This window comes from Callithrix jacchus, chromosome 14 (assembly GCF_049354715.1).
Source record: "Callithrix jacchus isolate 240 chromosome 14, calJac240_pri, whole genome shotgun sequence".
Taxonomy (NCBI): Eukaryota; Metazoa; Chordata; class Mammalia; order Primates; family Cebidae; genus Callithrix; species Callithrix jacchus.
In genome coordinates, this window is record NC_133515.1 from 91,352,177 (window position 1) to 91,374,424 (window position 22,248).

General features: G+C 38.3%; 1 protein-coding gene across 5 annotated transcripts in view; it reads left to right on the forward strand.

Annotated features, from left to right (window-relative positions):
- ATAD2B (ATPase family AAA domain containing 2B) overlaps positions 1 to 22,248 on the forward strand; it is a 177,565-nt gene that overhangs the window by 33,545 nt on the left and 121,772 nt on the right. For 4 of the 5 annotated variants that reach the window (XM_002757996.7, XM_078349874.1, XM_035273089.3 and 1 more), the window contains exons 3-10: positions 2,209 to 2,258; positions 2,615 to 2,768; positions 4,790 to 4,892; positions 5,744 to 5,852; positions 8,980 to 9,096; positions 12,382 to 12,457; positions 19,220 to 19,318; positions 21,073 to 21,184. In XM_002757996.7, coding sequence (XP_002758042.3) covers positions 2,209 to 2,258; positions 2,615 to 2,768; positions 4,790 to 4,892; positions 5,744 to 5,852; positions 8,980 to 9,096; positions 12,382 to 12,457; positions 19,220 to 19,318; positions 21,073 to 21,184 — 820 coding nt within the window. Of the gene's footprint in view, positions 1 to 2,208; positions 2,259 to 2,614; positions 2,769 to 4,789; positions 4,893 to 5,743; positions 5,853 to 8,979; positions 9,097 to 12,381; positions 12,458 to 15,039; positions 15,333 to 19,219; positions 19,319 to 21,072; positions 21,185 to 22,248 lie in introns of those variants that run through there. The other variant, XM_078349876.1, reaches the window with a different exon arrangement.

Below are 22,248 nucleotides of genomic sequence, written 5' to 3' on the forward strand. Positions count from 1 at the left end.
CATGCCTGTAATCCCAGCTACTCAGGAGGCTGAGGTAGGAGAATTACCTGAACCCAGGAGGCGGAGGTTGTGGTGAGCCGAGATCGTGCCATTGCACTCCCGCCTGGGTAACAAGAGCGAAACTCCGTCTCAAAAAAAACAAACAGATTTTTTATTAGTAACAATAAAAGCCAAGTAAGCGTTGTCTTCTGTAGAGCAGACAAAAAGCTTACTGTGTTTTTTTCTCCAATGATGTTGCCATTGTTCTGAAAAGTTTTAGATTTCTTTTATGGAATGACCTTAGGATCTGCATCTTATTCTTTTGAACAATTCAAGTGATGTAAAATTCCAACCATTTGGCTTTGTGTACTGTGAGAATTCATTTGGTGCCAAGACTTGGGAATAAACTGACCAAGCTGAATTAATGCTTTGTTGGATCTAAAGACAAAGTATATTTTTGAAATAATAAAGTGGATTTTGAGAGTGATTCTCTAGAGTTCCAGAAATGCATTGTGCAATGGCAACATTGTAAGAATACCTGTATTATATCCTTTTTTTTTTGAGTCTTGCTCTGTCGCCCAGGCTGGAGTGCAGTGGCATGATCTCAGCTCACTGCCATCTCCACCTCCCAGGTTTAAGCGATTCTCCTGCCTCAGCCTCCTGAGTGGCTGGGATTACAGACACCTGTCACCACACCCGGCTAATTTTTTTGTATTTTTAGTAGAGATGGGGTTTTCACCATGTTGGTCAGGCTGGTCTTGAACACCTGCCCTCATAATCCAGCTGTCTCAGCCTCCCAAAGTGTTGGGATTACAAATGTGAGCCACTGCACCTGGCCTAATCATTTTGTTACTTTATAGTCAAACTCATATACCTGTAGGAACATGTGCATTGTATACAATAGTGCTAAAAGTGAAATTTTCTCCAAGAGATAGTTTATTAGAATGTTAGTTTTTTGTTGTTTTCTAGAGGAAAGGGGAGCTAGAATTTTTTTATTTTTTATTTTTGACAATCTGAAGATGCATAGTAATTTGAGTTTTTTATTTTTTTTTGAGATGGAGTCTCACTCTGTCGCCCAGGCTGGAGTGCCTGGATCCCCACTCACTGCAACCTTTCCCTCCTGAGTTCAAGCAATTCTCCTGCCTCAGCCTCCTGAGTAGCTGAGATTACAGATGCCCGCCACCACGCCCAGCTAATTTTTGTATTTTAGTTGGCCAGGCTGGTCTCAAACTCCTGATCTCAGGTGATCCAACTCAGCCTCCCAAAGTGGTGGGATTACAGGTGTAAGCCATTGCACCTGGCTTGAGTTTTTGTTTATACCCTTTAGTCATTTTAACTGTGACCTTTTCTGGGCCAGGGGTATTGTGATATACAAAGTATTTATAATTTAACATGAAGAGTGCTGGAGTAACCAAAAATGTTAGATTAATTAAAAAATTTGTGCAAACCACGTAGATAGAAGACAGTCATATGTATTTATGATTTTCTGGATGTCCTTTTGCTAGTTTTTTAATATTTGAAGCTAATAATTATTGGATATTTCAAAAATATCTTAGTTTGTGTTGACAGCTCTTTTATTACGCAGCAATTTAGTTTTTACTTTTGAACTTTCTGACTATACTGAGAAGTACTGTGACTTTTTCCTAGTCCTCATGTTTTGATGACCTTTTAGTACCTTTCCAGTTATTTATATTTCTCTTCTTCCACCCAAAAGCCATTATAAAATGGCTCTTTTGATAAATCAGCGGTTTTTATTTGTCAGTTTAAATGTGTAATACAATACTTTGAAGAAATTATTAAATGATATTGGTATTCAAGCATGTTTTTCTTACCGTTTATTGGGTTAATAAATTTATCATTGTTTGAAAATTATTTCATCAACCAAAACCAATAGTTAATGCCTGTCAGTGACCATTGCTACTTATGGTCCTAGTTAATTTTATGGTGCACATTAAGTTTAAGCCTTTTTTTTGGAATTTTAATTTGTAGAGTTGATGACAGAATAAACTTAGTTTATAATCTGTTATTTAAGCTTTTCTTGAAGTAATAAAATGGTTTTTAACTAGCTAGTATATTTTATTAATTAGCATATTACCAATCTTAAAGTAAAAAAGTTATCTTTACTTTTAAAAAAGTTTTAAAGATTGAAATAATTCCAGCAATATTGCATTTCTTGCTTATATAAACAAATATTGATGTGTTTGCATATTAAATGTAATTGTGTTCTAGGTTAACTTCTCAGCCTGGTGCTACATTACCGAACGGACATAGTAGTTTATGTGAGTATTCTGTTATGAAACTGGTTAGTATTAAAATTCTTATAATGTTAGAGAAAGCATTAAAGTGGGGAAAAATAGAGTGATTTAATAGTGTGCTGAGCATACAGTTGGAAATGGCTGAATTTCAGTCATAGTAAAAAACATGTATGTAATTGTTAAACTTTGAGAAATCAGCATACCTGAAATAATTTAAATTATTTATGACAGATTGTAAAATTTATAGAAATTTTAGATTATTGAATATTAAAGCCATTTAAGAGGTTATATTCAACTTTTTGTAGGCTTTTAAAAGTAATTTTTTTTTCTTTTCTTTCTATACTCGGTACTTTGAAATGTAAATATCTCTCTCCTTGTAGCCCTTCGAAGCCATCCCCTTCGAGGGGAAAAGAAGGGAGATGGGGACCTTTCTTGTATAAACGGTGACATGGAAGTCAGAAAAAGTTGTCGTTCGAGGAAAAACAGATTTGAAAGCGTGAACCAGAGTTTGTTATTTGATCAACTAGTAAACAGGTATGAATGCTTATGTAGTAAGCAGTTTCATTTAATTATTTGGTTTTTAATATAACTATGTTTTTAAAAAATAACATAAGCAAGGACTTAGCAATAAATATAGTTCTTTTAAAACTTAACTTGAAGCTGGGTGTGGTGGGTTATACCTAATAATCTCAGCACTTTGGAAAGATGAAGTGGGAGGGTCTACTTAAGGCCAGGAGTTCAAAACCAGCCTGGGCAAAATAGTAAGATCTCATCTCTACTTTAAAAACAAAGCAAAACAAAAACAGGAAAACTCATCTTAATTTGAATTAACAGTAGTTAGCAGTGATTGTCAGTTTTTTAGTCATTTTAGTCAATTTAATATATAATTTGCGCAATAGCTAATTTTCTCATCTCTTTTAAGCTCTTCTGAATAGTTAGATAATATAAAAAGTAATTTTATCTTCACTACTATTGTCATTTGATAAGACATTTATGCTTTTGATAATTTTCAAGCAAGATTGTTTCATTATTGGCTATGCTGAATAGTAGAATAGTAGTTTTCCATAGTCAAGATTTTGAATTGAAGATGTTTTGAGACTGAGTATGTGGGATTGAGTCTCTTAGCTAGTGAGTAAGCTGACTATCCATTCAACATCTGCATCTATAAAACTTTTCTCAGATAATATGTCATCCTGCTTAGTCCTTACAACAGCCTGGAGAGGGTGGTCACTATAATCCCTATTTGATGAGAGGAAATTGTATTCTACAGTAGTAACATCAAATTTGGGCTTAAGTTATTTTTAAAACTTAAGTGTTGTTAATTACTTAGATCAGTATCTAGATGCATAGTATCTGTTATATAAGTATTTGTTTACCATATAGAAAAAAATTGCTAAGATAGCCAAGTGTGGTGGCTGGAGACTGTAGTCATAGCTGCTCAGGAGGCTGAAGTGGGAAGATCCTGAGCCCAGGAGTTCAAGACCAGTCAGGGCAACATAGTTAGAGCCCCCGCCATTTTTCTTTCTTTCTTTTTTTTTTTTTTGAGATGGAGTCTCACTCTGTTGCCCAAGCTGGAGTGCAGTGACCTGATCTCTGCTCACTGCAACCTCTGCCTCCTGGGTTCAAGCCATTCTCCTGTCTCAGTCTCCTGAGTAGCTGGGACTACAGGCGCCTGCCACCATACCCAGCTAATTTTTTGTATTTTTAGTAGAGATGAGGTTTCACCATATTAGTCGGGATGGTTTCGATGTCCTGACCTCATGATCTACTTGCCTTGGCCTCCCAAAGTGCTGAGATTATAGATGTGAGCCAGAGGAAAAATAATTGCTAAGATGTTAGCATGTGTTTCTTCAATGTCATTGTTCTACTCGGATTTCTAAAAAAGCCTTTCTAGTAAACCTTATTATTTCTTAACACTATCTCCAATAAAAAGATTGAATTAGTGTTTTTTCAGTGTCGTATATCTGAGAATTATTTGTAGGGGCATTAGGAATTTTTTTAATTGGGACTTTATTAACAAAAGCCTTATATTTAAAAAGTTTTATTTTAATGAATATTTAATATGTAGAAGACTTCCTGGTTTTGTTTTTCTTACTGGGCACTGTATTCTGATGATGGATACTGTTATGAAAGAGGTATTTAATTCGGATATGGTGGGGCGCACTACTGTACTTGCAGCACTTTGGGAGGCTGAGGTGAGTGAATTGCTTGAGCCCAGGAGTTCAAGACCAGCCTGGGCAACATGATGAAAGCTGATGTCCACACAAAAATATAAAAATTAGCTGGGCATGGTAGTGCATGGCTGTAGAACCAGCTACTTGGAAGGCAGAGGTGGGAGTTTCAGTTGAGCCCAGGAGGTTGAGGCTGCAGTGAACTGTGAACAGACCACTGTACTGCAGCCTGGGTGACAGAGGGATACCCTATCTAAAAAAAAAAGAAAAACAAGTTCTTTATAGTTACATATCAGATATGATTTAATTACAGTTTTGTAAAGAGCTTTTTAATGTGTATGGTGCCACCATTGTCTAAATCCTGATTTTATTATATGATTTTAGTACTGCTGAAGCTGTACTACAGGAAATGGACAACATTAACATCCGACGGAATCGTCGGTCGGGAGAAGTAGAGCGACTTCGAATGTGGACAGATACAGAATTTGTGAGTATATTAGCTGGAGCAGTCTTTGTAAATATTTTTTATTTTAATTGAGGAATTTAAAGGGAGAATGCAACAGTTGTATGTTTTTGAATTAGCACAATTATTCCTTCTTCTTCATGTCCAACTTAATTTGGGATTTTATTGCTTGCTTTCTTCTTTTCTTCATTCTCCTCTTGCTACAGCCTTCCCAAGAAAACCCTCTTCACTTTTGCTGGATGAGTCACCTTAAAGTGCAGCTCTGATTCTGTTACTTTTCTGATTTGAACCATTAATAATTTTTTATTGTGCACTGAATTTATTAAAAACACCTTGACGTTTATGATCTGGCTTCAACTTTTGTTTTCTCATACACCATTGCTTAAGTATAAACAAATCATTCTTGTTCCTGTAACTTTTACTTTTGTTAATATTCCTAGTTAGTGACCAATTCAGTCCTACCATTGTCTCAAGGTTAATTTCAAATACTGCCTCCCTTCCTTTTACCCCATAACAAAAGAAGAGTCTTCTGTTTGGATTCTAGAGACTTTGTACTTCTCTTTATGGCAATCAACTTATTTTACTTTCTTTATAATTACCTGTGATTGTCTTATTTCTGTCCTAATAGGCTGTAATTTGCTTCAGGGAGGAAGTATGTTGCTGGCATTATGAGTTTTACATTTTTGTAGATTATAAGTTTTTTCCCTTTTATTCCTTACATTTATTGAATTTGGGAAGCTCCATTTTCAGGTATCTATGGCATGCAAACAGGTGCTCAATAAATTTAATTGCGCAGATATGTACCATTGGGTTGTTTTTTTATAGTGGAGAGTAATTGTCATGTTACTATTTGACAGATTTTCTTTCTTTAAAAGGAAAACATGGATATGTATTCAAGAGTGAAAAGGCGAAGAAAGTCCCTAAGAAGAAATAGTTATGGGATACAAAATCATCATGAAGTTTCTACTGAGGGTGAAGAAGAAGGTTTGTAAATCACCTTTTGAAATAAATGCTAGAAAGTTCAGATGGAGGGAAGAAAAATAAAATATACAAGTAATATATGTAGAATATTGCTAGGTAGGGGATTTTTGGATTTTGAGGTCTATATTAATTTGATATAATTTAAATTCAGTTGGCAATCTGAATTTCATTTCCTTCATTTGGAAAAATGTTTTTAACTGCACATTATACTTTATGTAATGTATTTATTTAGTAGCCATCCGGTATGGGATTTTCTTTGGGCTCCTTTGCTTCTTAGGTAAGGCCTTTTTTGTACTTAACCTTCGAACTGGAAGGTTACTTTGCTATCCATGGCCTCTAAATCTCTGATTATATGGATCTCAAATTTAGATATGGTCTGAGGAATAAAGAGTAAAGTTTAGAGAGACTTCTAATACCAGTGGAAGGGGACTATACTGTTCTTTTCTGAGGCCTTGATGGATTCCGAACGGAATAACCCAGACTGAACTTGTAGCGCTGGAGTTGGGAACATGACAGCAGCACATTGGCCCTGTGAGTTATAAATTGGTGACCAGACACCTGTAGGATTTAATTCTGTAGGCATTAATTATTATTATTATTATTATTTTTTGAGGTGGTATCTGGCTTTTGTTGCCTGGGCAGTCTTGGCAGTTGTGCAATCTTGGCTCACCGCAACCTCGGCCTCCCAGATTTGAGCGATTCTCCTGCCTCAGCCTTCCAAGTAGCTGGGATTACAGGTGTGCGCTACCATGCCCAGCTAATTTTTGTATTTTTAGTAGAGATGGGGTTTCATCTTGTTGGCCGGGCTTGTCTTGAACTCCTGACCTCAGGTGATCTGCCCACTTTGGCCTCCCAAAGTGCTAGTATTACAGGCGTGAGTCACTACACCTGGCCTGGCATAATCTTTATTGAAATGGATTTTCAGAAGATTTGGTATAAATATAGTAAGGGGAATCTTACTAGTTCCCATTATTTGTGTAGTTTAGATTGAGAAGACTGTTTTTTTAAAATTCTATAGTTAATATTTTTATTTGCCAGTTTTGAAGAGGTGGTACTTTATTGAGCAAATATTGTTGTTGTTACAGCTAGAACCTCTAAATTGCTTCCTTTGGAGAAAATTGGTATAGGTGAGACAGATTTATAATGTAATTTTTGCCTTTTCATTAACTGAACATCTTTGTAGAGTTTCCAAAGTAGACACGCCATATTTAGAATTTTTGCCTGTAATACTGTGATTGTACAGTCATTTTTCAAAAACTAATGTTTTGGATATTTATAAAATTTATTTAGGTACAAATATATTATAATATTATTTGGATAAATACTGTATTTGTCAATTTATCTCTACAGCCTAACAACAGAAGTTTTTCAAATAATCCTTTCAGATGTCATGAGTAAAATATAAAGTCCTTTGCAGTTTTTTTTTTTTTGAGACAGTTTCTTACTCTGACACTGAGGCTGAAGCGCATTGTCACAATCCCAGTTCACTGCAACCTTGATCTCCCAGGCTCAAGCGATCCTCCTACCTCAGCCTCCTGAGTAGCTAGGATCATAAGCACCCACCATAATGCCCGGCTAAATCTTTGTAATTTTTATAGAGATAGGGTCTCAATATGTCATCCAGGCTGGTCTCAATCTCCTGAGCTCAAATAGTCTTCCTGCCTCAGCCTACGTGCTGGGATTATAGGCGTAAGCCACCATGTCCAGCCCTTTGCAGTTTTAGTCTTCTACTTCCCTGAGTATCTTGCCAGCTTTATATTTTTTCTATGCTTTAATATGATTGTATTATATTGACAATTCTTGTGGCTAAAAAGTTACATATTGCATTTGGGGTTCCATATGCTTATTAATATTCATGAGTTTGTTTTTTTTTTGAGATGGAGTTTCACTCTTGTTACCCAGGCCGGAGTGCAATGGCGTGATCTCGGCTCACCGCAACCTCCGCCTCCTGGGTTCAGGCAATTCTCCTGCCTCAGCCTCCTGAGTAGCTGGGATTACAGGCACACGCCACCATGTCCAGCTAATTTTTTGTATTTTTAGTAGAGACGGGGTTTCATCATGTTGACCGGGATGGTCTTGATCTCTTGACCTCGTGATCCACCCACCTTGGCCTCCCAAAGTGCTGGGATTACAGGTGTGAGCCACCGCGCCCGGCTGAGTTTTTTTTTTTTTTTTAATAGAAGCTGGGCACATGGCTAACCCTTGTAATCCCAGCACTTTGGGAGGCTGAGGGGGATGGATCACTTGAGATCAGGAGTTTGAGACCACCCTGGCCAACATAGTGAAACCTTGTCTCTACCAAAAATACAAAAATTCTCTAGGCATTATGCACGCCTGTAACCTCAGCTACTCAGGAGACTGAGATATGAGAATTGCTTGAAACTGGGAGGCAGAGGTTGCAGTGAGCCACGATTATGCCACTGCACTTCAGCCTGGGCAACAGAGAGAGACTCTGTCTCAAAAAAAAAAAAAAAAGAAGAGATGGAGTCTTGCTATGTTGCCCCAAGCTGGACTCAAACTCCTGGGCTCATCCTTCTGCCTTAGCTTCCTGAGTAGTTGGACTATAGGTGCGTGCCTCTGCATTCAGCTATACTTTTATTTTAACTGTACTTAGATGTTATATTGTAGCTATAGCCAAATTATTATTATTATTTTTTGAGACAGAGTCTTGCTCTGTTGCCCAGGCTGGAGTGCAGTGGTGCCATCTTGGCTCACTGCAGCCTCTGCCTCCTGGGTTCAAGTGATTCTCCTGCCTCAGCCTTCTGTGTAGCTGGGATTACAGGCATGCACCACCACGCCCAGCTAATTTTTTTATGTTTTTAGTAGAGACGAGGTTTCACCATGTTGGCCAGGCTAATCTCAAACGTCTGACTTCGTGATCCATCCTCCTCAGCCTCTCAAAGTGCTGGGATTACAGGCATGTAATCACATTAATTTATTTAGCAGATAATTATGTTGATCATTGGCAGGGAAAGCATTTTCTTTTACATCCATATAATATGTTGGCACTTAAACGTCACCTGTGCAGAAACAGTAATGGATAAAGTGTAAATATTCACTCTAGAGTAGACTAATCCTTTTGGATTAAAACAGTGCTTTTTTCTTTTCTTTTTTGTGTGTGGGAAACTAGAATCTCAAGAGGAGGATGGAGATATAGAAGTTGAAGAGGCAGAAGGAGAAGAAAATGATAGACCGTATAATTTGAGACAGAGAAAAACAGTGGATCGATACCAAGCACCTCCAATAGGTAGGCAAGTCTAAATAACTTTTTTCTTTTTGGTAATTGAATAACTTACTCTGCCCCAGTGTAAGTTGAGTAACTTAAACTGCTTTTAAAAATATTAATATTGCCAAATTTAAAAGAAGGAAATCTCTTATGGGTTTTATATAGTGTATCTTTTACTACGTATACTTCTGTGCACACACATGCAACAAAGTCATAGTACATGGTAGCAGCATTGATTTACATACAACATGTTCATTTTATTTATAGAAGCTTGTATTTAATAAATACTACTCATGCTTTTGTATTATGCTATATAGTTTACTGAGCACTTCAATTTACAGCAGTTGTTTAGGGAAGGTATCTTTTTTTATCTGAGACAGAATCTTGCTCTGTCACCCAGGTTGAAGTATAGTGGCATGGTCTCAGTTCATTGCAACCTCCGCCTCCTGGGTTCAAGCAATTCTCCTGCCTTAGCCTCCTGAGTAGCTGGGATTACAGGCGCCCGCCACCATACCCGGCTGATTTTTGTATTTTTTCAATAAAGACAGGGTTTCGCCATGTTGGCCAGGGTGGTATTCGCAGCCTCCCAAAGTGCTGGGATTACAGGTATGAGCCACCACGCCCGCCTAGGGAAATATCTTTATGGTCCAAGAGGTTAAGTGACTTATTCAAGGTCACAAAAATGGTATATGGCTGCAGCTTGGCCAATAACTTGGTTTCTTTCTTTCTTTTTTGCTGGGAGAAGGAAAAAGTTAAAAGTTTATCTTTTAGAGAAGGGTTCTCACTATGTTGCTCATGGTGCAGTGTAGTGGTTATTTAGAAGCACAGATATAACACACTATAGCCTCTACTTCTGAGCTCAAGCTTTCCCTCCTACCTCAACCACTTATGTAGCTAGAACTACAGGTGTGCAGCACCATGCCTAGCTAATTAGTTTTTTGTTTTTTTGTAGAGACAGGGTCTTGCTATGTTGCCCAGGCTGGTCTTCAGCTCCTGGCCTCAAGGAATCCTCCTGTCTTGGCCTCCCAAAGCACTGTGATAGCTTGAACCCAGCTGTGTATTTCTTTTTATTGCTGAGTATCGTTCTGTGGTGTGGATATATCACAATTTGTTTATCCATTCATTTGTTAATTGACATTATGATCCTTTCTAGTTTTTGGCTATTAGAAATAAAGTTGTGATGAACATTCATTTACAAGTCTTTGTGTGGACATATGTTTTTATATTTCTAACAAATACCAAGGAGTAGAAAGGCTGGGGTTTATGATGAGATATAAGAAATTACCAAATTCTTTTTTAAAGTGGTTACACCATTTTCACTAAGATTGTGTGTGAGAGCTGTGGTTGCTTTATATTCTTGCCAACACTTGGTATACTCAGACTATTTAATTAATTGTAACAGTTACTTATTGTAGTTTTAGTTAACATTTCCCTAATGGTGCTGGAGTGTCTTTTCATTTTTTTTTTTGACAGTGGTAAATCTTTTGTAAAATGTCTGTTGAGATCTCTTGCCATTTTTTCAGTTGGGTTTGTTTTCTTGTTATTGAGTTTTGAGAATCCTTATATGTTCTGGATATTAGACCTTTAACAGATATGTAATTTGCAATTGTTTTTTTTTTTTTTTTTTTTTGTGACGGAGTTTCACTCTTGTTACCCAGGCTGGAGTGCAATGGTGCGATCTCGGCTCACTGCAACCTCCCCCTCCTGGGTTCAGGCAATTCTCCTGCCTCAGCCTCCTGAGTAGCTGGGATTACAGGCACGTGCCACCATGCACAGCTAATTTTTTGTATTTTTAGTAGAGACGGGGTTTCACCATGTTGACCAGGATGGTCTCGATCTCTTGACCTCGTGATCCACCCGCCTTGGCCTGTCAAAGTGCTGGGATTACAGGCGTGAGCCACCACGCCCGGCTGCAAATATTTTTAAGACAAGACAGTCTGTGGCTTGTCTTTTTTATTGTCTCAATAGTAGCTTTTGAAGAACACAAGTTTATAATTTTATTTATTCTTTGAGATGGAGTCTCACTCTATTGCACATGCTGATATGCAGTGGTGCAATCATGGCTCACTGCAACCTCTGCCTCCTGAGTTCAAGCTCTTCTCCTGCCTCAGCCTCCTAAGTAGCTAGGACTACAGGCATGTGCCACCACATGCGTCTAATTTTTGTATTTTTATTAGAGACAGGATTTCACCATGTTGGCAGACTGGTCTCAAACTCTTGACCTTAGGTGATCCACCTGTGTAGGCCTCCCAAAGTGCTGGGATTACACTCTCCTGCTACTCCTGGGCTCAAAGCAGTCCTTTCTGACTTGGCCTTCTAAAGTCCTGGGATTACAGGTGTGAGCCACTGTTCCCAGCCTATACGTTTTTTTTTTAATACAATTTTTTTTTAGTGGATTTGTAATTTTAATGAACTCCAATTTATACTTTGTCCTTTTTTTTTTTGAGATAGGGTCACCCAGGCTGGAGTGCAGTGGTATGAATATGGCTCACTGCAGCCTTCTCCTGCTTCAGCTTGCCGAGGTGCATGTCACCATACCTGGCTAATTAAAAAAAAATTTTTTTTGTAGAATTGGGTTTTTTTTTCTTTTTTTTTGTTTTGTCTTTTCTTTTTCTTTCTTTCTTTCTTCTTCTTTTTTTTTTTTTTTTTTTTGGTGATGAAGTCTTGCTCTGTCACCCAGGCTGGAGTACAGTGGTGTGATTTTGGCTCATTGCAACCTCTGCCTCCTAGAATCAAGCGATTGTCCTGCCTTAGCCTCCTGAGAAGCTGAGATTATAGGTGCATGCTACTGTGCCTGGCTAATTTTTGTATATATATATTTTTAGTAGAGACATGGTTTCACCATGTTGGTCAGGCTGGTCTTGAACCCAAGTGATCTACCCCCATGTTGAACTAGAGTTGGGTTCTTACCATGTTTCCCAGGCTGATTTTGAACTCCTGGGCTCAAAGCAGTCCTCTCTGACTTGGTCTTCCAAAGTCCTGGGATTAGAGGTGTCAGCCACTGTTGCCAGACTATAAATATTTTTTTAATAGATTGTGCTACATTTTTTTTTAATGGATCATGTATCTGAGAAATCTTTGTCTAACTCATAGTCACAAAGATTAAGCTAACATCTGTTTAGAATATTTATTTGCAACTTCAGAGTATTGCCACAAAATTTTTATTTTTGTTTTGCTTCTAGACAGCATTGTACTTGAAGACACAGGAATAGGTCTTATTTAAAAAGTTAACAGAAGTCATTTCTACTCTTTAATACATTATCAATTTATTAGTTATTGCTCTATTATTTTTTGCTTCCCTTTTAGTACCTGCTCATCAAAAAAAGAGAGAAAACACACTGTTTGATATTCATAGATCTCCAGCAAGAAGAAGCCATATTAGGTAAGTTTTGTTTGCTTTTGAAAGGAGGAAATATATGCATTCAATGAGAGACTAATTGTATCTTTCTTTTTTAAATTAGTGACTAATAGTTATCATCCTACATGTGACTGTTGTCTTCCTGATTCACAGTTTGCTTGGAATATTTGTTGTTTTAACAGTTATGTTCTCTAAAGCTACACAGCTCTTTGGTCTCTTAGCAGAGTTGAATCTAAGTGACCTATATTTCTTTCATTTGAAGCATTAATTTGAGTTAATCTTTGATATTTTTTTCTCCCTAATTATCCTTTCTTTTACATTTAGAAGAAAGTAGAAACAAAGGATGGTTTCTACTTTTAAAAGTTTATTTTTTATTTTTGAGACAGGGTCTTGCTCTGTCACCTAGGCTGGAGTGCAGTGGCATGATCTTGGCTCATTGCAGCCTCAGTCTCCTGGACTTAAGCAGTCCTCCCATCTCAGCCTCCCGAGTAGCTGAGACTACAGGCACACGCCACTATGCCCAGCTAATTTTTGCACTGTTTGTAGAGATGAGGTTTTGCCATGTTGCTCAGACTGCTCTTGAACTTTTGGGCTCAAGTGTTTCCAAAGTGCTAGGATTTATAGGGGTGAGCCACTGTGCCCAGCCAAGCTTTTAATTTTTACAAAGTTCAAGTTACCTATTTTTTATTTTTTTGCTCATGCTTTTATTGTTATATCTAAGAATCCATTGCCAACTCAGAGGTCATGAAGATTTGTTCCTGTGGTTTCCTCTAATAGTTATATCTGTTATGTTTAGGTCTTTGATTTATTTAGTTAATTTTTCTATATGGTTTGAGTTAGTTTTTTTTTTTTTTTTTTTGAGATGGAATTCTGCTCTTGTTACCCGGGCTGGAGTGCAATGGTGCAATCTCGGCTCACGGCAACCTCTGCCTCCTGGGTTCAGGCAATTCTCCTGCCTCAGCCTTCTGAGTAGCTGGGATTACAGGCACGCGCCACCACACCCAGCTAATTTTTTTGTATTTTTAGTAGAGACGGGGTTTCACCATGTTGACTGGGATGGTCTTGATCTCTTGACCTCGTGATCCACCCGCCTCGGCCTCCCTGCTTTGAGTTAATTTTGTATATTTTTGTGTATATATATACTCTTTGGCTTTTATTTATTTATATATTTTTTGTTTTTTTTTTTTTTGTATTTTTGTATTCTAATTTTTGTATTTTTTTTTTTTTTTTAATGTAGAGACAAGGTTTTGCTGTGTTGCCCAGGCTGGTCTCAAACTCCTGGGCTCAAGTGATCCACCCACCTCAGCCTCCCAAAGTGCTGGAATTAGAGGCATGAGCCACCAACTCCTTGGCTTTTAATTCTTTTTTTTTTCAACCTCCTCCTGCTGGGTTGAAGCAATTCTCCTGCCTCAGCCTTCTGAATAGCTGGGATTACAGTCATGCACCACCATGTCTGGCTGGTTTTTGTGTTTTTAGTAGAGATGGGATTTCACCATGTTGGCCAGTCTGGTCTCAAACTCCTGAGCTCAAGTGATCTGCCTGCCTCAGCCTCCCAAAGTGCTGGGATTATAGGCATGAGCCACCATGCCTGGCCCCAACTAAAATTTTGGCTTTTCAGTTCTTTACAGGGAAATGATGTATACCACTCTTTTTGTTGTATTACTATTTGTAGCACACCTAAAAATGTTACAGATCTAATACTACATTGTTGGAATTATTAATTCGTATGATTTAATGGCTTTTGCTGAAGCTGCTAGAAGAAATATTAGCAAGTACAGTCGTCCCTCTTTAGCCATGGGTTCCGCTTGTGTGAATGCCACCAACGAGACCTCAAAAATATTTGAGAAAGAATGCCAACAATACAACAACAAAAAATACAGCAAGATGACTACTTACATAGCACATGTGTTTTTTTAGGTATTACATTTGATTTAGAGATGATTTAAAATATATGGGAGGTAACTCAACATTAAGTCTTTGATAAATTTAAAAAAAAAAGTGTATGGGAGTATGTGTGTAGGCCATATGCAAACACTATACCATTTTTATATAAGGGACTTAAGCATACTCAGATTTTGATATCACAAGGGTCCTGGGACTATTTTCCTATATATACTGAGGGATGACTATATGTTTATAGGTATTGCTATATTAACTTTGTAATTGATTTACCATTTTTGGTTCTCTTTTTTTTTTTTTCTTATGCATTCAGTTTACCAACTGAAGTCATTTTCTTAGACTAATACAACTTTCCTCCCACCAACTTCCTTCTGTGCTGTTATTGGCAAATTTATTACATTTCTATATATTTTAGGCCCAATACACACATAAACTTGGGAACTTTCCTGATGGGGAGAAAGAAGTAGAGGAGAGGATAAGTATCAAAATTCCAAAGAATAAGTAGATAATTTTTGCAACAATCTTCCTGAAGAGTTGGGAAGCATCAAAAATTGATGCAGGGCCTCCCCAAGCCACTGCCATGGCCACCTACAAACTGGTGCTGATCTGGCCTGGTAAGAGCGCCTGGAACCTGGAGAACCACTTCAGCATCTGGTACGATGCCAACCTGAGCTCAGCAGCCCATGAGGAGGCAAAGTGTGGCAGGCAGGTGCTGCGAGATCCTGGCTGTGAGTTTGATATCTGCTTCACCTCGGTGCAGAAGAGAGCAATCTGGATCCTCTGGACAGTGCTAGATGCTATTGATCAGATGTGGCTGCCTGTAGTGAGGACTTGGTGCCTCAATGAGTGGAACTATGGGTCTGACCTGTCTCAATAAAGCCGAAACTGCTGCAAAGCATGGTGAGACCCAGGTGAAGATCTGGAGGTGCTCCTATGATGTCCCACCACCTCTAATGGAGCCCAGCCATCCTTTCTACAGCGACATTAGTAAGGATCGCAGGTATGCAGACCTCACAGAGAATCAGCTACCCTCCAGTGAGAGTCTGAAGGACACTATTACCAGAGCTCTGTCCTTTTGGAATGAAGAAATAGTCCCCCAGGTCAAGGATAGGGAATGGGTACTGATTGCAGCCCAGGGCAACAGCCTATGGGGCATTGTCAGTCATCTGGAGGGTCTTTCTGAAGAGTCTATCATGGAGCTGAACCTGCCGACTGGTATTCCCATTGGCTATGAATTGGACAAGAACTTGAAGCCCATAAGGTGCTTATAGTTCCTGGGGGATGAAGAGACCATGCGTAAAGCCATGGAAGCTGTGGCTGCCCAGGGCGAGGCCAAGAAGTGAAGGCCAACAGGCAGGCTACTGTCCCCAGGAACACCCTCCCTGCCCGTTGTGTCCATCTGCCCTTCTCTCCTGCACATGTCACACTGACCACATTTGTAGACATCTTGAGTTGTAGCTGCAGATGGGGACCAGTGGCTCCCATTTTCATTTTAGCCATTTTGTCTCCTGTACCCACTCTCTTCATATAATTTAATCAGAATAGCACTTCTAGGGCACTGGGTTCTCAGACCAAGCTGTGGAAAAGCTCTCCTTGTCCAAGAGAGTTTAAAGGTAGTGACTTGGGTTTTCATGAGTGCTTTGTTTACTAAGGACTTGTGGGGAGGAACCATGCTAAGCCTTGACCAATGAGGAGAAACAGGAGAGCCTGCCTGCCCTCAGGAGCCAGTACTGTGTTCTTTGTAGTCAGGTCACTGTTGAGGAGTTCTAGTCATTCCAGTGGAAGATGAATGTAACCTGGATTGTGATGCAACAACTGTTTCCTCCCTGACCCCAGAGGAACTAGAAGGTTGGGATCAATCCTGAATTTAGTGTATGTGTTACATTTACTTTTTTTTTTTTTTTTTAAATGTGGCATATATAAATAATACAAAACAATAACCCTCTGGGGTTTCTCATGGTAGCTGAAATAGTCCCACATGTGGTCGTCAGAAAATAAGCCACTCCTCATACCAATATGGGATAAGCTTCTTGACCTCTGAGGGGTAGGAGTGCTTCCTGCTGTGTGTTTTAGAATCCTTCCCTTGCCTTGTTTCGTGGCAGTGAAATGCCTCTTGGTCCCGTCCAAGTGTGTCTTTCACTGATGATTTCTGAATCATGTTCTAGTTTCTTGGCCCTGCCACATGGGTCCAGTCTTCATTTGAACATAATTGTACTAAATCCTTTTTCCAGATCGGTATAATACAGGAGTGATGTGCAATTAAAAAAAAAATTGATGCAGGGCCAAGCATGGTGGTGGTTCATGCCTATAGTCTTAGCATTTTGGGAGGCTGAGGCCGGAGGATTGTGGGAGCCCAGGAGCACATGCCTGCAGTTAGCTATGATCACGCTACTGCGCTCCAGCCCAGGTGACACAATGAGACCCTCTATCTAAAAACAAAAATGAAAAGAGAAACAATTCCCTCTTCCCCTACAAAAAAATGAGTGCAGAAGGTAATACAAGGATTCTGGTTAGCGGAGAAGGAGTAGAGGTGGATTAAGGATCTCAAGAAGAAGTTGAAAAAATCTGGGTTGCTAATGAGACATGTGGGCATTGGAGGGGAGTACAGATGCAGTGAATCTGATCATTTGGGACATCTTTGAAGGCTATTTGTGCTTGTAGTAAATTACTGACAATGATTTCAGCTTGTCTGGTTGTGTGGATTTTCATTAGTGTGTTCAGCATTTTTATCACTTGGATTGGTGCAGGGTTGGAATTTAGCAAGTATAATGGAAGAAAAAGGAGACAGAGTCAGGTAAGAAGGTTAAAAACTGAAGTAATAGCTTTTACTATGAGGCTTGACAGAAAATGAAGCCACGAAAGGAGTTGACTGTGAGTCAATGGGTGCTCAGGCATAGTAGGCCTTGATGAGTTGAAAGTTGGTATTTTAGGAGGTTGTGTTCAAAGATTAGGCCATTAAATTTTAAAATTGCAGAGATGGAGATAAGTTCATGCAATAACAAGATCTGATGTAAGATCATGGCAATTTTTTTTTTTTTTTTTTTTAAGTAAAGCAGAGCTGAGGTGGTTAAATGGCTAGGCAAGTGGTAAGTGAAACCTAGGTTGGGATGGTGAAAAAGATGACATAAGGGATATTTACAGGCAGTGATTATGTGCTGGGCAAAAAGGGATTTTTGAGTTTTTTTTTTGTGTGTAAATTACTTGTTAGTGGAACTGCTAACTGAATATGCAATTTAAAAGAAGTGGTTGAAGCATTTGATTTGGATATGATGAACTCAGTTTGAACACTTTGTAACCACACAGTTTGGTGGTGGTTTTATTATAGTATTTTTTAGGTATCTTAGAGATATCATGAGTTATACTAATAATCTGACATTTATTAAGTATTATTTCTCCTTTGTGATGACTTTAGTTTGGCATATTACCTAATCTTTCCATAATAGTTCTGGTTATAAACTATTTTTTTCTTCAAAATATTTAATGTATTTTATAAGAAGTTCAAACAGGATATCTTTTTTTTTTTTCTTTTATTTTTGAGACGGAGTTTCTCTCTTGTTACCCAGGCAGGAGTGTAATGGCGCGATCTCGGCTCACTGCAACCTCCGCCTCCTGGGTTCAGGCAATTCTCCTGCCTCAGCTTCCTGAGTAGCTGGGATTACAGGCACGCGCCACCATGCCCAACTAATTTTTTGTATTTTTAGTAGAGACAGGGTTTCACCATGTTGACCAGGATGGTCTTGATCTCTTGACCTCGTGATCCACCTGCCTTGGCCTCCCAAAGTGCTGGGATTACAGGCTTGAGCCACTGCACCCGGCCCCAGGATATCTTAAGTGGAAAGTGAAAGCCCTTGTCCTCTGTAACCCAGTGTATTATTTTTCCTTTGTTCTTTAAATATCTAGACTGTGACCATTTGGGAAAGATAGAATTAAAAAAAAAGACACACTTTTTTTTTTTCTGAGATTCTAATATGATTTATCAAACAATGACAGATATTCGCTAAATTTGGATGTAATTTAAATTGGTTGCTGTCCCTGTGTGGTGGCTCAAGTCTGTGATCCCAGCACTTTGGGAGGCCGAGGTGGGTAGATTGCTTGAGCTCAGGAGTTTGAGACCACCTTGGGCAACATGGTAAAACTCCGTCTTTACAAAAAGTACGAAAATCAGCCAGATGTGGTTGCATGTGCCTATAGTCCCAGCTATTTGGGAGTTTGAGGTGGGAGGATTGCTTGAGCCCCAGAGGTTAAGGCTGTAGTAAACCCTGAGCTTGCTGCTGCACTCCAGCCTGGGTGACAGTAAGACCCTGTCTCAAAAAAAAAAAAAAAAAAAAAAAAAAATTGGTTGGTTACTGACTCCCTTCTTGAATTACTCTTTTCAAAAAATTTTAGGTTTCCTATTCTTCTTTTTTTTTTCTTTTCTGTTTTTTTCAAAATGGAGTCTTGGCTCTGTCACCTAGGCTGGAGTGCAGTGGCATGATCTCAGCTCACTGCAAACTCTGCCTCCTAGGTTCAAGGAATTCTTCTGTCTTAACCTCTCGAGTCGCTGGGATTATAGGTGCCCGCCACTGCACCCAGCTAATTTTTGTATTTTTAGTAGAGACGGGGTTTTGCCATGTTGGCCAGATTGGTCTCCAACTCCTGACCTTGTGATCTGCCTGCCTTGACCTCCCAAAGTGCTGGGATTACAGGGGTGAGCTACCATGCCAGCCTTTTATTTTCTCTTAAGAACTTGCTACCTTTATACTTCATTGATGTAAACTGTATGAGAGGAATAATCTTAATAAATATTTGCTGATTGAATTTTCTACTAATTGTAGATATGATTACAGTGTGTTTTAAAAAGTTGTTTGCTATTATAATGGTTTTAAGGATTTCACTGTTTTTCAATAGGAGAAAGAAGCATGCCATTCATAGTAGTGACACAACTTCTTCTGATGAGGAACGCTTTGAAAGAAGGAAATCAAAGAGCATGGCAAGAGCAAGAAATAGGTTAGTAAAATTTTTAGTGTTATCTTCATGGTAGAAAAAGGAAAAATAATGTTTTTTTTTTTTTAGTGAGTTTCTTATTGTATAGGCACTTTGATAACATTGATATTCAACACATATTTTAGACTAGATTAAGACATTGACTTGGTTTCTATTTAGTTTCTCTTACAGTAGAAATCTAACCTTGGGAAATTTCCCCATAATTACTTAGTCTGAAAATACTTATGATAAAATAATTTGTGGAGAGGGAAAGTAAGGAGAACTAAGGGAAACAGAGAGGCCAACTTATATGACAGTATCTGTCTTTTCCTCTGTACCTCCTCTCTTATCTAAATCCAGTCAATGAGGTTGATTTTTGGTGCTTATAATGATTACAGTATTATAGCAATCAGAGTAAGGCATGGTTTCTAATAGAATTATCTCTGGATACTTTGTATTTTTATTGGAAAAATTTATTTTGTTTTTGTTGTTGGTTGGACAAGTGCCTCTAGTGAAGCCTAACTAGGGTAACTCACTGATTACTGTTTGGCTCACTAAAACCTCAAAGAATTTTTAGTGGAGGAGTCAATAATTAAAGCGTCATTATTATTTATTATAGAAATACCAAGTTTTCAATTAGCCGGTCTTGGAAACAAGTTTGGTTTGGTGTAGATTGTATACTAAAAAAGAATTTCTCATGTGAATGATGGAAAGAAAATGAAGAGAAAAATCCAAGTTTAAATAAAAGAATTTAATGCTTATTTAATCTGAACTATTCTGATAATCCACTTTGATAATATATTTTTATAAATTAGGATTCAGAAACTTCAATGAAGTTCATTCATTATAAATGCTAGAATTTTTGAGGCCCTTAATGTCATTGTTTGGTGTTTACCCAAGGTTAAAAGAGGAAGTCAACTATATTCAGGGAAATTAAATAATGTATTATATTAAATAATGTGTTAAATAATGTAGTATAGGATTTTAGATAGCTAGAGATCTCTTAAGGTAGTTATACAAAAGATAAAGCTTAGCGTTCAAGATGTGATCTCTAGTTTCTTTGAACAAAAGGGTAAGACGGTTTTTTCAATTATGTAACTGAGTAGACATCTTCATGTACTATCTGAGGATAAATTTAAATATTATAATAAAGGTTGGACTGATGGCTCACGCTTGTAATCCCAGCATTTTGGGAGGCTGAGCCTAGGACTTTGGGACCAGCCTGGGCAACATAGTGAGACTTTGTCTGTATAAAAAATCAGCCGGGTATAGTGGTGCTTGCCTGTAGTTCCAGCTATTTGGAAGGCTGAGGTGGGAGGATAACTTGAGCCCAGGAGGTTGAGGCTGTAGTGAGCTGTGACTGTACCACTGGACTTCATCCTGGGCAACAGTGAGACCTTGTCTTAATTAATAAATCAATCAACAGCTTGATTTTATTTTAATCCCATAGATTATAGTACTTATAGGTTTATTTTTATTTTATAGTTGTATAACATGGGATATCAGGTATGTAAGACATTTTTCTAAAATGGAATAGACTGGGCTCTTTGAACAAATAGATTAATGATCTTGTTTGCTTTATCTAGTGAGTAACTTAAATTTTGGCCATTGACAAGAATTTAAGAAAAGTAGAGCAAAAATATGAAATCCTTTGATGTTATTTTCTGGGTTATGAGAAAAAAGAGAAAGATAAAGACACATCAAAGATGTAAATTTATTTTGACATTAAAAATGTGAAACTTGTAATGCAATTTTACTTGGACTTTTATAAATTTCAGATGTTTGCCTATGAACTTCAGAGCAGAGGACTTAGCTAGTGGTATTCTCCGAGAACGAGTGAAAGTGGGTGCAAGCTTGGCTGATGTTGATCCAATGAACATTGATAAATCAGTAAGTTTGTAAATGTTTTTCTAGAAGATTTAATTTTTTAAGCGTTTTTCTTGTTTCTAAAGCAGCGATATGACCATTATTAATGTTTCGACATACGTGCTTTGCCTAAAAACCCTAGTCACATGTGGTGCTTAGGTATTTTCATTTCAGTGTTACTGGAATATATAACAGGGAAGAAATGAGGCTGAGAAGGTTATGAGGGGCAAGGCTTCATAAACCATAATGAGCAATGGGCTGTTGTTGAAATTGCCTAGTTTCATGATTTTGTATTTTGGGGAGATCACTCTGGTTATGATACAGTTAATGAATTTGGGGGAAGCAAGGCTGGCATTAGGGAGATTGGATGTTACTGTGGTCTAGTAATCTGGAGTAGTGGTCATAGTAGAAAGTAGGATAATGGGCTAGGCGCAGTGGCTCACGCCTGTAATCCCAGTACTTTGGGAGGCTAAAGTGGGTGGATCGCCTGAGGTCAGGAGTTTGAGACCAGCCTGGCCAACATGGTGAAATCCTGTCTCTACTAAAAATACAAAAATTAGTTGGGCATGGTGGTCAGTGCCTGTGATCCAGCTACTCTGAAGGCTGAGGCAGGAGAATCGCTTGAACTCGGGAAGCGGAGATTGCAGTGAGCTGAGATTCTGCCGCTGCCCTCCAGCCTGGGAGACAAAGTGAGACTTCATCTCAAAAAAGAAAGAAAGAAAGTAGGATAATGATGAGAAGTAACTGGGTATGAAAGAATTGAGGATCGAATTCAGAAATGACAGAATTTGGTGAATTAATTGCTTTTTGGGAATGAGGGAAAGGTACAACTTGAGAGTATTACCCAGGTTTCTAGCTTAAGCAACTAGGTAGATAATGGATGGACTGGATGGGAAATGGCTCAATTCTCTGAGTAGGGAACATAAGAAGAGGAATAAATATTTGAGTCAGGGATATGATTTAATTAGTTATATTTAACTAATATGTGTTTAGGTATCTGAGGTATACCACAAGTGGAAGCACCTTGTAGATAATTGGTTATTTAGGTTTGGCATTAAGGAGAAATGTCTGAACTGGAAATTCAGATA